At 30.6% G+C, this 14,119-nt stretch overlaps 3 protein-coding genes across 3 annotated transcripts; 2 read left to right on the plus strand and 1 right to left on the minus strand.

The window, feature by feature from the left end:
• Nucleotides 1-1,442: 1,442 nt before the first annotated feature.
• On the plus strand, nucleotides 1,443-13,813 carry LOC139098239 (uncharacterized). The gene is made up of 2 exons (XM_070650369.1): nucleotides 1,443-1,653; nucleotides 12,507-13,813. Exons 1-2 carry the CDS (start codon nucleotides 1,578-1,580, stop codon nucleotides 13,385-13,387), a joined length of 957 nt encoding a protein of 318 aa, XP_070506470.1. The 5' UTR covers nucleotides 1,443-1,577; the 3' UTR covers nucleotides 13,388-13,813.
• On the minus strand, nucleotides 7,726-9,126 carry LOC139098379 (DNA repair nuclease APEX1-like). The gene is made up of 3 exons (XM_070650558.1): nucleotides 8,966-9,126; nucleotides 8,381-8,892; nucleotides 7,726-8,314 (listed from the first exon to the last, which is right to left on the minus strand). Exons 1-3 carry the CDS (start codon nucleotides 9,065-9,067, stop codon nucleotides 8,173-8,175), a joined length of 756 nt encoding a protein of 251 aa, XP_070506659.1. The 5' UTR covers nucleotides 9,068-9,126; the 3' UTR covers nucleotides 7,726-8,172.
• LOC139098350 (MYG1 protein-like) lies at nucleotides 9,220-10,675 on the plus strand. The gene is made up of 2 exons (XM_070650520.1): nucleotides 9,220-9,360; nucleotides 9,421-10,675. Exons 1-2 carry the CDS (start codon nucleotides 9,331-9,333, stop codon nucleotides 10,492-10,494), a joined length of 1,104 nt encoding a protein of 367 aa, XP_070506621.1. The 5' UTR covers nucleotides 9,220-9,330; the 3' UTR covers nucleotides 10,495-10,675.
• Nucleotides 13,814-14,119: the final 306 nt, after the last annotated feature.

Consider the following 14,119-nt stretch of genomic DNA (forward strand, 5'->3'; position numbering starts at 1 on the left):
AGGCTGTGCTCCATCCTCTCGGTTAATATTTTATTTTTGTTTATATAATGCCTGCACTTTTACCAATAAGTCTCAAAAAAAAAAGTTAATTTTATGCTAATAAATTAGATTTTTTTGTACAATTTCTTAATTTTTGCATGTTAGGCGCTAATGTGGATACTTTGTCTGCACTACCTGCTGATCCTATAATTGCTTATGCAGGTAAAGCACAATCAAAGATGTGATCAAATGTGCTTGCTGATTTTTAAAAGATAATTAAGAGAATTTGCAGTAAGAAAAATGAAATTGATTCAATTGAAAATTTGTTCACATTTGTCAATCATAACGTGTAATAAGGCATAATATGATACTTTCAAGTCTGTTTATATCAATATTCCATTCATTAGGTAATCAAGTAGATTTCGTCTCTTTGTCTCTTGGTTCAATTTAAGTGTCTGACACGTTTCTTATTCATTCGTTGTTCAGATTTAAATATGAATGACTGAATTCGAACCGACGATCTTCGAGTTCCAAAACCAAATTTCAGCCAAACGTAAGAACAGACTATAAAGCATTGTGATGACTGATTTTTGTCCTAATGGACGTTTTGCATTCCCCAACTCTGCACGCTGCATGATCCAAGGTATATCAAAACAACTTTCCTAGACACAATTTGTGTGTCGCGAATCAGCGAGAAAGCACCCGAATTCGACTAGACTTTTTCGTTTCGCAACCGGGACCTTATAGTCAATTACCCAACTTCCTAACCAACTTGACTTTTGCCGCTTTTTTGTAAAGAACTTACTATTAAGTATTAATTGCTCAAAACATGCACTTTCGTCCCTTATTAATGCATTCTTTCTTACCAGTTTGATCCATCTCCATTGCAACTTTGTCCCGCCTCATTGTAAATTAAAACGTAAGTTAAGATTGAGATCGATAAAGACTTAATATCTCAATGGATATCGATCAATAATCGAACATTTATAATGAAAGAAAGTCATAAGTTTTTATGCTCTTTTTTCGTGTTGCTGTTGCTGCTGCTCAGCAAAACATTTAATTTATGTAGACTTTCTTTGTTCCATTATAGACATAGCACAAGATTTATAGCTTCAGATTGAATCTTAAGACAAAATAACATCATTTAACAACTAGGAAATGACTATTCAATCAGTTGTTTGTGATCGTACAATTTTCTTTCAAGAATGAGCAGCATCGACGGTGAGAAATTGAGTAAATGAGAGAATTATAGCACTCAAATGCTATAAAAGAGATCAGCACGTTCAGCTTTAAAAGCTTTTCGTCATACAAAAAATGTTAAAATTGAAGCATTTTTATTGTTATTATGTGCTTTGAAGAGAATATCCAGAGAGCGGCACGAAATGTCTTGAATTGGCTTAAAAATTTTCATGATTTTCATGATTCACAGTCAGTACGTTTAAACATTTTGTCGGTAACGGTTTGGAAGAAATTTGACTAGCGGGATTTAAAAATGAAATTTTGTTCCTTGTGAAAGAAATGAAAAGTTAAATAAAAAAACAAAGTGAAATTTAATTAAAAACAAATAAAAAGAAAGAAAAAAATTGACAAAAGCAATTATGAGATTAATAATAATAACAATTGTGTTTTTAATTTATCAAGCATCCCACGGATTACCGCATGAACCTAAAAATTGTAAGTTATTTGTCATATTACGACTTTGCAAATGTGATGATAATAAAAGAAGAATAAGACTAGTTTTTAAGTCAGTTTAACACTTATATGAGAGAAAAAAAGAAAGTGAAAGTTAACCGCTTGCAACTTTATCGACGTTCCACATATTTATGAATTTAAGTATGATATTTTTGAATCACGAAGCAGAAGAAATTGTGAATTTTATAATGGAAGTAATTTGAATGCATTTCTTGGCTTAATTTTGGCATTCTTTACTGCATGAGGTTGAATATAATAGTAATTGCAGTCAATTACATCTTGCTTGGTATGGGCAAATAACACAATAATGCACAGAAATTATAGAACCTAATTCATATGAATTTCAAAAAAGAATTTAAAAGCATTTGTTTTGCAGTAATTTCTGTGAAGGAAAATTAAATATCAATAATAATTGCGTGCGAGACTAGAAATTACTCGTCCAACAATGCAACTAAACAGTGTTATCGTGTTAAGAATTTAGGTCTAATACAAAAATGGATGTTGTTTTTATGAAAATTGCAGAAAAAGTTAATGACTTAATTATTTGTGAAATTAGTTCACTAACGGTTAAGAAAAAACGCGTAAACTTGAAAATTACGGTCATAAAATATTGAGACGTTTAGGGTAATTGGAATTGATGGATGTTTGCTAATTTGCAGTAAGAAAATTAATCATGTTTGAGAAAGAACAAAATATGAGGGTAGCTACTTAATTTAAGTCTAGTTTTGTTGAATTTCTGTTTTTTCAAAGCAATTAAATTTTTAAAGAATCTTGTGAGCTCATTAAGCTTCAGATTTGTTTAATATTGACCAAATTAAACTTTATGTGGGATCAGCAAAGTTTTTTTTTAAGAAAAATTGTTTTTTTACAAAAATATTAATATCCAGAGCTCGAAGCTAGCTCGAAGTCGACTCGTATATTAAATGGATTCAAATAATGTTAAAGCTTGGGTCTACAAATACGCATTTTTATGCTAGAAAAATTGAAATATTTAGTCAAGATCTTCTCAAACTTTGCTTCGCGACACACATTTCTTTTGAGACCATATCGAGAGTGACAATATTCAAGTGTGTCGCGAAAATTGGTGAAATTGCCTTTTAAAAAGTTTGAGAATTCCTGAACCAGGCAACAAATCTTCGAAATTATCTCGATGATTTTATGAATTCTTCAAATTAGCAATTCATTGTGTTCTGTATCAAATCTATTGGTGATAACATGCGGTTAATATGTAGCGCATAAGAAATACTGTGAGATTATCAAGATGCTTACCATTTTTACTTCCTTCTCGTGATATGAATCTTTTCTCGAAAATTCGTATCTTGAGCTCTTGAACTTTTTGAATGACTTGACGCAAATTTGTATCAAAATAAAAAAAAAATCAAATCAAATGTCAAATTTTTTACAAAAATTATCAATTAAATGAAGCCTGTCATCACTAATCCCTAGCACTAATCCTAATAATATTAATTCAAACTGTGCTTGTGCTCCAATTTCTATCACACAAATTCACATCATTACGTCATAATCCTTTCAAAATTTATGCAAATTTCTCTTTTAAAATTTAGCCGAAACCATAAAATTATGTCTAATTAAAAGCCACAAAATGCAGCGCCCCTCATACAACTAATTTCTAATCCTATTGAAAAAATCATTAATATCTTCATCACAATTTTACAAATAAAAAGAGCATTTAGTCCCAGTGTGAGGTCTACAGTCATATTTTGCCCCAGTATGAGGAATAAGCATTACGTAAAATTAGTAAATAATGAAATTTCCTATCTATGAAATATCACACTTCAATAATTTAAAAAAAGTCAATGAATGCGCAAACACGATTAAAAGATATTGCAATAATTATCAGCAGTAATTGAAAATTTATGTGATTGTAGCTTAATTACAAATTCCGTTGATGTACGAGGCATTAAAGCCACATTAAAGCAACTTGTGAGCGACGAGAATTTTTAAAAAGTCATTAGATAGAATCTTTGAATAAGGAATCAATAATTTTATGACAATAATGAGCTTCTTGATAAATTATTAGTTTTTGAGCCCAGAGGTGATATTCTATGCTAATTATTCTGATGAGTATAATTTTAACAAGAATGTTGTAAGCTATAAAAATATTGAAGGATCACGATCTAATACTTGATGTTGTAATTGCAGTTTCGTGTTTGGTGGAAATAGCTCCTTTTAACAGGTTATTGCTTAGGAAGTCGTTAATGTCAGTGTTTTGGTTGTTATGCGGAATATTGTCAAGAATTTCATTCAAGTGTGATGTCCAAAAACAGTATTGTCTTCTTCAAATAAAAGCGTGTAAAATCATGTGCAAATGGCCTGTCTACTATTAATTTCACCATCTCATATAAGTTTATATTTGAGTCATTCTACAAGCAGTGATGGAGAATCTTTTATTTTTTGTGGCACACATTGATAGTAATTGAAAGCCTGGACCGAAACCGCACACGACGTACGGTTCATGGCATTTTTAACAATTTTGGCGGTTGCCCAACGTTACTCTAAAGCAATGGTGCTGCCAAAAATGTTTGGAAAAGCCATGTATCGTTTGCCACGTCCGGTTTCAATCGAAGCTTCCCACTAAGGTGAGTCTCAAAAAATATAAGGTTGGACACTACTGCTTTAAAGTATAAAATTCTTCCTAAAGCTCTAAAACATCACAACGTCGCTTAATTACGTACACGATCACGTACACACGTCAAAAAGAGAAGCATTCTTTAAAACTTGAAATCCTGGACAGCACAATTTAATTCTGTCAATTCGATTTACTCTCTAATTTTTTAAAAAATTCGAATTTCCTGTGAATTAATTCTGGTTTTTATCATCATATATAAATAGAACCATCGGAAGACAGTTTACTACAAGATTAAATAGTAAATTATTCAAACATCTGGTTTAGTGAATTTTTTTAAAATTTTGCCAAATCTGGATTAGCGAGACATCAATTCCTGTTACGGTTAGTTAAGTTATCGATAGCGAGTTTTTAATAATAGAATTCATAAAAATAGGAGAAAAAGAAGCGCCAGATAAATTAAGTCGACTAGACTCGATAATAACTCATCATTGCCAAAAAAACCTGTCGCTGTGGTAAAAATATCTCGTAAATCGCACAAAAGACAAGACAAAATGCCTCAACAGTTAGTTCTGTTCCTTAACTAATTCTAATTAATTTAAAATAATTTTCATAATTGATCGTAATTATCATTAGAACTTAGAATGAGATTTAATAATAGAATTTGTTATAAGTTTTCATTTTATTCAGCACCTATAAAATTAACAACAATCAAAATTAACAAAGAATACATTTTTTAATGACCAAACATACTTAAATTAGGCGTTGCCTACGTACAACAATAATTTATTTGAATTTAATTGAGACTCAATTCTAAGTAAGAATCAGGAGGGTATGCCAGAACTAAAGAATGATCACTCTTTTTCTCATTATTCCGTATAGTCAATCTGTGACATGTAATCTTAGCAGCAAACTTGAACTCATTCAATGTTATGTTAGAGGAAAAAATATATATTTCATATTCTCATTAAAATTATTTATTGTGACGGTTGAATTGATGACATTAGAAGGATTTTTTGTTCAGCTCTGCTTGTTTTTTCGAATTAATCTGATTTTTTTCATTATTATTTCCTCGCAATATGTGTTTATGAGTTTTTGTTACAATACTCTTTATTTTTGCGTTTTAAATATGTACAAATTGTTGAGTCATATGGAATTAAAGCTTATGGAAACCACCCAATGCATGTTTCTGATTCATTTACGGTTCTACACCTTACATAATCATAACAAGTCCATTCAAATGATTGTGATGTATTCCTTTGAATGTGAAATATTTAATTGAATATTCTCGTGTATCACATTTGATCACGTTTAGTTTGAGATATTTTAGAATAGCCTCGAATCATGTTAACGGAAATTAATTCGAAAAATTCTTAAAAAATTCAAATATATTTCAGCCGTTAAAAATTTAAATTCATAATGCCCGTAAAATTACTCAAACCCCAAAAAAGGAAAATTTCCAAAAAAAATCGATCCAATTTAAATTTTCAATGTTAATATCAGGCTTTGTTAACTCAATTACGCGCTTTTAATACAAAATTACTGCTTTTATTTCCAAAAACGTGCAAAAAAATGCAGTTAATTGAAAATCAATGAATTAATGTAATTAATGCTCGCGAAAGTGTCTGATCCTTGAAGTTTAATAACAATTTGATCCACATTTCTAAGCAACAATATAATCCAATTAATAAAATTTTACACACTTTAGGATTTTGCAATTTCACAAAATTCTTTGTTATTAAATGCTCCGATTTAATTATAATGAATTAATGAGACTAATGCTGAAGTTAAGGTCAGTTGTATGGAAAATACACACAAGATTATGCACATCTCATTGAAAATTGTTCATTTGAAATGCACATAAATATTTAATATATATTTTATGACATTTTACTGATCTCTTCATGCCATCCAAATGTCAAAGCATAAATAAAATGATTTATGGTAAACGGAGAATTGTTGTCGATCTGTGGATTTCGATCGGAATCTAAAGTAGACATGAAAATATTTTAAATTTTATGAAGCAAATATTTGTTTGAAGTTTAACGGTCAGTATATTTTTGAAAAGTAATGACTAAAGAGCGATTCCATGAGTGAAAAAAAATTTGTCTTAAAAGTTTTTTATGAATATTTCTTTAATTAACTACTTTTACCCCAATGTTATGAACTTATATTATGTATTATTGTAATATTTAACCACAATAATAACAAATTCACTACAAAGAGGCATAAAACAAAAGATTTTTCTGAAAAACTAAACTTAATCGGTTAACTTTTCGAAAAATTCTAAATTTTCAAGTGTCAATATTTCCTTAAATATACATTTTCGTGCAATAAAATTACACAAAACACATTTGAAAACGCCTAGGCTTTGTATTTATATCTTATTTGTGCCTGTAACTACTGTAATTAAGGAGAAAATTGAAGAAAACACAACTTAATCGGTTAACTTTCGACCGATTATTGCAAAACACAAAACACATTTTTAGCCATAATTAAGCTGTGTTAATATCTTTAAACACTAAAAACACATTTAAAATGGAAAAATAATCCTATATGTGTTTCAAAAGTTAACTAAAAATGCATAACTTAAGAGAAAAATGAATTCAAAGTTTTGTACTAAAATTTTTTCAGTTCCGTTTACTCATGGAATCGCTCTAAAATGTTTGAAAAAATAACGGACGAAAAATATTTGAAAATTAACGGTCAAAAGTATATTTGAAAATGCACCAGAGTTGTGAAACAGGCCAAAACCATACAATTTCTTGATAATTTGTATGGTTTTGAAAGAAAAATTAGTCATCAAAATTTCAAAAAACTAAGAATAACGGTCAAAATTTTCAAAAAACACAGAAAAGCGGTAAAAATTTCAAAAAATAACTGTCATAAATATTTATTAATTTTACAACTGCGCATGAAGCGTGAATGCTTAATAGAACAAAATGTCTATGTCAGAATTCCAACATGAGCATTAAGGAATTAGTTTCCAAGTGCCAATAAATTATAACACAAAAAAAGCAAAAATTCTTGAATATCCGACAATCAATATCGCGATATATGACTCATTAATTGATTTATTTATAATTTTTCTATTAATGCTACTTTACTCAATCAATTTCAATGAAGGTAGTAATGTATATAACCAATAATAATAATAATATAAGGAGGAACACCCAGAATTTATATATTTTTTTGAGAAGAAACAATATTCAGTTGTTGAAGTTCAACTGCGCAACATGAGATACTCATAGCACTCCCTAGTAGTGAAAGACCTTTAAATGCTTCACTATTCATTATTATTTTCTCATTTTATTATTATTATAACTACTAATTCAATCTTTTTCGTACGTTCAATGAGAAAAAAGCTGTGAAATATACATAAAGGAATCAAGGCATCTGTAGCGTGAAGTTGTTATAGTTAAATTAAATTATTTGCAAATCCAGTCATCATATTGTCATTGGGATGTAGTAAATAGGAATATTTTCATTTTATTATGTACCTATATATGAGATATACAGCAAGGTGGGCAGATGGAATATTTTTGCATACCGTGCCGTGCCTTTTCTCATCTAATTTTCATTCTAATTTATTCTCCTTTTTGTGCTTGACATAGAATCTTACACGAGATAACACAATAGGTAGTGCCTTTGCGGTTAGTAATGAGATACTAATGGGGAATTATGAGTAATTGTTGAATTATTAGAATCGATGTAAATTCAACTGGAACATTGTTAGTTAGTTAAATTAATTTGTCAAAATCAAGTAAATTTATTACAATTGTGAGTTATTCTCATTATGGATTATTAATAATGCACATAGCATTGCTATAAAGGCAGTAAATCACGAATAAATAGCCTTATCAATAGTCAATCAAACATAACTTACATGAATGCCAGTCAAGAAGATGCTCAACTTATACCTTTAAATACAAAACTATCGGACAATGATCGCTGCCTCTTACTGATGATCGAATAACATTATCCTTCACTTTGGTCATAAATCGTTTGCTGACTATAAAATAATCCAAGCGCCAGCCAACATTTTTGGCACGTGAGCTGTAATGGAAAGGAGCATTAAGTCAATTTATTCATTTAATGAAGGAGAATCAGTGTCAAGCTTACTTTCGCATATAAGACCAGAATGTATAAGCTCCTGTTTGATCCGGATAAAGCTCACGGAATGTATCAATAAAGCCATAACTGAGAAATTTTGTAAATCCATCACGTTCTTCCTTTGTGAATCCAGCAGTCTTATGGTTTGATTTTGGATTTGCTAAATCAATTTCGTTATGAGCAACATTCAGATCACCAGCTATGATAACCGGCTTTTTCTTATCAAGATCTTTAATATATTCATCGAAAATTTTATTCCATTTTAATCGTTTGTCTAACGTCTTCAAACCACGACCAGCATTAACAACATAGCAGCAGACGAGAAAGAATTTGTTGTATTCTGCATTGATTAGCCGTTTTTCATCACTAAACGGTTCTGGCAAGTCAAACGACACTTTTAATGGCTTTACTTTCGTCAATAAACCGACACCTGGCTTTCCTTTCTCAACATTCCAATATGTATGATAATTACTCAATCTCATTTGAACTGGAACTTCCTCTTCACTTCTGCACTTTACTTCCTGCATATGATACGTGACTGATTGATATCAGCTACACTTTTGCAAATTACAGTAATTAAAATGTTCAACTTACACTCAAGCAAATAATATCGGCATTTTCTCGCAAAAGATAATCAACACAGCCTTTTGATACACAGCTACGGAGACCTGATACGTTCCAAGCCACTATCTTCATGTTTCAATTGTTTTGAATGTCTAGAACGATCAAAAATTAATTAATTTTAATTGAAGAAAAAATATTCAAAAAAATTTAACGAAAATATTCTAAGGGGCCGTTCACTTTGTTTTTGGGAATTGTAAGGTTTTTAAAATATTTAATAAAAGTGGACGAAAAAAGGCTCACAAATTTTGATCGTGACTGAAATACAGACATAGCAAGTCAAATATTAGCGTGTAAAATAATTAAATCGTGTAACAAAAACGAAATTACTGTTAAAAATGCTCCCAGCTTTTCAAAAGCTTCTTCAGGTTAGTTTCCTACACTGTAAATTTAACACAAAATCTACTATAACTAATCTATTCCACCAGTCAAAATCTCTTGAACTGAAATCATTTACCGTCAGAGAATTGAGAGTCGTATCAAATAGTTTTATCGGTACACATTCAGGAACATTTCATTGCGACGAAGTACTTGCAGTTTTTTTGCTACAAAAACATCCAAAATTTAAAAATCATGTATTATGGAGAACTAGAAACAAAGATGAATTAAGTCGGTGCGAAATTCTTGTAGATATTGGTGGTGTTTATGATCCAAAAACGAAAAGATTTGATCATCATCAGTCAACATTTAAAGAAACGTTTTCATCACTCCGACCGGAATTTGGAGAAGATTTCAGCTCCATTAAACTGAGTTCTGCTGGCTTAATTTATGTTCATTATGGAGAAGAGATCATTTCCGAAATTCTTAAAGAATTCAAAATAGAGTTGTCTGAGACACAATTGAAAACTGTCTATCTTAAGATGTATTCTGGATTTATTAAAGAAATTGATGCAATTGACAATGGAATTCCTCAACATAAAAAGATCCCACTATATCGCGTCTGTACAGATATCAGTAGCCGAGTGAGAAATTTAAATCCTGATTGGAAGACTAAGAAGACACCAGAGGAAATTGATGTTGCTTTTGCAGCAGCTGTAAAGTACGTTGGGGAAGAATTCATTAACAAGCTTAAATATTTTGCAATTTTGTGGTTGCCAGCAAGAACAATTGTTGAAGATGCTATCCAAAATCGATATAATGTTCACGAATCTGGATGTATTATTGAACTGGAAAAAACCTGTCCTTGGCAAGAGCACTTAATGGATATTGAGGAACTTATTGGAAATGTTGAAATAAAATTTATCATCTACAAAGGTGTGAATAATGATTATCGTGTTCACGCAGTTCCAGTTGAACAAGGATCATTTATGTCCCGAAATACGTTGAATAAGAAATGGTTTGGAAAGAGAGATGAAGAATTGGAACTTATATCAGGTATTAAAGGAGCAATTTTTGTTCATCAAACTGGATTCACAGGCGGACATTGGACTAGAGAAGGAGCTATTGAAATGGCCATAAAGTCATTAAATGGATTTGAAGTGTCATCTGATTCCGTCGATTAAGATTTTTTAAATTCAAATGTTTAACGGTTGTTTAAAATTCAAATTATAATATTTTTAAAATTGGAAAATTAACACAAATAGGAATTTAAAGTAAAATGTATTTCAACATCCAACATCTTAAAATGTGTTCACAACATTATGTTAAATTTGACCAACAAAATAGTCTATCATCATACCAATAAATCACCTCAAATTTGAAGAGAACAGTCAGTAATCTCAATCGTAAAATACCATATTTGCATACAATTATTTAGTCGTGCTGTAATCCACTTAAGACGCATCTTCATTTCAGTGCTACTATACACATTTCTATTTACAGGCCATAAACCTCATTCTCTCATTTCTCTTTATTTATTCCTCATCAACGCGTTTATTTTCTTCATGTTTTGACGATGCTGTGCCTGTTTCTGTTATGTAACTTCCATTTGACGCCTCATGAAGAAAGTCGAGAGGAAATGTCGAGATTTAATGAATGAAGAAATAGCAGTAAAAGAAATAAAAATAGTTATTTTCATTAATTACAAATGGAAAGAAAATTAAAATTGATTTAAAATAATTCAACATCCATTAGCTTCCTATTTTGCGAGATTAAGCCAAAATATAAACGTTAGCACGCAATTACAGAAGTGGAAGAGATTGAAAATAACAAAAATATTATGTGTGTGTGTTTGAGGTGAAATTTACATAACTTCCTCTGAATTTATTTCTGTATTTTGATTCGATGATTGTGCAACAGTCATTGGCCCGTCTGACCTTTTCTCACTCATGCGATCTGATTCCATACATTATAAAATTTAATGAATTATTGTGGATTTCTTTAATTATCACATTGAAAAAAATTATTATTCACCGATTGAATTTAAAGGAAGCTGTCGAGATTATCATTGTTGTTACTTGATGAAGATGTGAATGTCGACTGCTGTATTACACGTTAACAATTACGTTGAAATGTTTATTGATATGAGGAAAGTCGCAATTATTTATGTAATCTCCTTTGAATCTGCATGTAGTCATAATTGAATAACACAAATTCTCGATTTATAATTTCTTTCCTCATTCTTCTCTCATTCAAAATCGTCATCCAGTGATTATCTGTAAAGAGAAAACATACAGTGAGGCAAGCCTACATTAATCTCTTAACTGCGGTCGTTAAACGTGACTTTATTAAATTCCAATGGATTTTTGAGATTTTGAGGTTAAAAATAATTTCCCGCCAAAAGCCACAATTTAAAAGAACTGATCTAGTAAACATGTATTTTGTCAACAATTCTTTTAAGTGAATAAATCAAACATAATGAACAGAATATAATGAGTTTGCTATGTTAATCAGTAAACGTACAATCAGCACGGATGCAGGAAAAAGTTTTAACGTCACATAAAGTAACAGTAAACAAGACCTGTTAATAAAACTTATATAAATCCTCGCACCGGCTGTTTGGTCATTAAAAAATATTGGACACAATTCGCAATTGAATTAACTTGTAGTACCCATTGAAAGTTGTTCGGAGATAAAAGTGCTAATAATAACGATATGACTTTTAAATGCTTATAATATCAATTATCTATCTATTATTGTTATTGAATTCGTAATGTCGCCGTGTGTCTTGAATGTTAGACAAAGGAAATTGTGATAAAATTACTTATTACGCAAAAATCAACTTTATTTTGTTGTCAATGACTTGACCAACTACCAAAAAATATGTAGATATGTTGCGAAACTATTACGCTTGTCTTTAAATTGCATTATCGATTTTCAGTAGCTAACTCTTCTTACTCAATTGGCTTTATTTTTATTTGGGGGTTACTTGTTTATTTAAGGGAAAAAGAAGAAACGAAAAAAACTGAAGATGATGAGTTAATATATGCCGCAACAATTGTCAGTAGATATTACTCGTTAAGTAATTTAAAAACAAGATGTTCATGCATATAAACAAAAATTGAAAATTTTATAGCAACAGACATTCGATATTTATGACAGTAAACTTAATTGATTTTCATTTTCTCTCTTACAGATGATGATCATGATGAAAGCGATATGTGGATGGAAGCTGATGAATTGCCGCCACCCGAATACAGTGTAGTCAGATCTGAATCGCGTGTCGTACGTCAATATTCATCATCACCAAGTCAAGACAGGCCAAAAGTTGACACATCAATCTCACGCGTTGAACATTATGAGCCACAAGTTGTTATTCAATCATCATCATCTGATCCACATAATCCAACAGCAGCCGAACAGACATTTTTCCCATTTCTTGCCAACATCCCATCAATCAGACCATTTCAAATTTCAACATCATTAGCGGCATCAATTGCAAACCGATATAATCCACCTGGCCGTTTAGGCGGCTTTGATCAATCAATTTTGGGTTCAGGTGATTTTACAGTCATGCGAGGTGGAACTTTCTATCCAGACGAAGAAGATCCGAATAAAAGATATCAAGCAAAGAGTGATCAATTTTATGAATCTAATTTTGATGGTAAACCAGTAGCGGAAGCTTTGACAGGCAAGAAAGAGCAATACTTTCCAGAAGATCCATTTGAAAATTTCAAAGATTTTGCTGACATGACAGCTGGAAGTGATCCAGCATTTTCACATTATGTTGTAATTTATGCAAATAAAAACTCCACAAAACCACATCCATCACATCCAAGTCCGAAGAATATATTCGAGCAACTACAAATGATTGATAGAGAAAAGCTAAGAGAGAAAGAAGAAGTTGAAGAGAAGACAGACGAAAAGATAAGTGATAAAAAATTAATGAAATTAAGCAAATACAAAACGAAGCTGTCGAAAACCAAAATTGTGAAAAAGTACAAGAAGAAATTGGGACCGAAAGGAGATCAACAATCATCACCAGATTATACAGATCCACTTCTTGCCACAAGTTAGGTTAACTTGATGCAAATGAGATAGAAAATTGGAAAAAATGGAAATTTTTTTTCAAACAAAGTTCCTAGTCTCCACTTCAGGACGACGCTTAAAAATTGCAAAATTTTTTTTTCACTCTTCTTATGAAAGCAGTTACATTCATTGCCATAACAAACTCAAAAAAACTTGACAAAAAAAAAATACACAAAAAAAAAACCTTTAAATATTTCAAAAGATACTTCATGACAAAAATAAGTAGTAGCAAGTGGAATTTACTGAGAATTAATAAGTGTGATGATACAAACAACAGCAAAAAAAACTAGACACTACAGCATTTTCAACACAAAAAAAAAATTAAATTTATTAGAGAATATTAAGGAGTTAACGACGTACATTATAAATCAATCAATTAAGCATGAACATCAGTGTAAATAAAGTGTAAAATAGCGAAACTAAATAATTTTGAATAAAAAATTCTTTAAATTTGAAAAATTAACATAAATTATTTATTAATTATTCCAATTAACTCTTTCATAAATCAAAATACCTGTCACCGGGCGTACATGCATTTTTTTTACACATTAAGCGCGGCTATCAGCATGCATTTACATGTAAATTACATTAAAGTTGACTTTTCAAATCAAAACAGGAAGAAATTACTTTTTTTTTGTCGGTTTGTGGACACAATATTTGGCGCCTTGATGTGTCTGTGGGTTAAGCACATTTCGTCACTTTTGAAATGTTTTAATTGCC

This window comes from Chironomus tepperi, unplaced genomic scaffold, assembly GCF_022539635.2.
Source record: "Chironomus tepperi strain 1889 unplaced genomic scaffold, CSIRO-AGI_Ctep_v1 contig_445, whole genome shotgun sequence".
Classification (NCBI taxonomy): Eukaryota; Metazoa; Arthropoda; class Insecta; order Diptera; family Chironomidae; genus Chironomus; species Chironomus tepperi.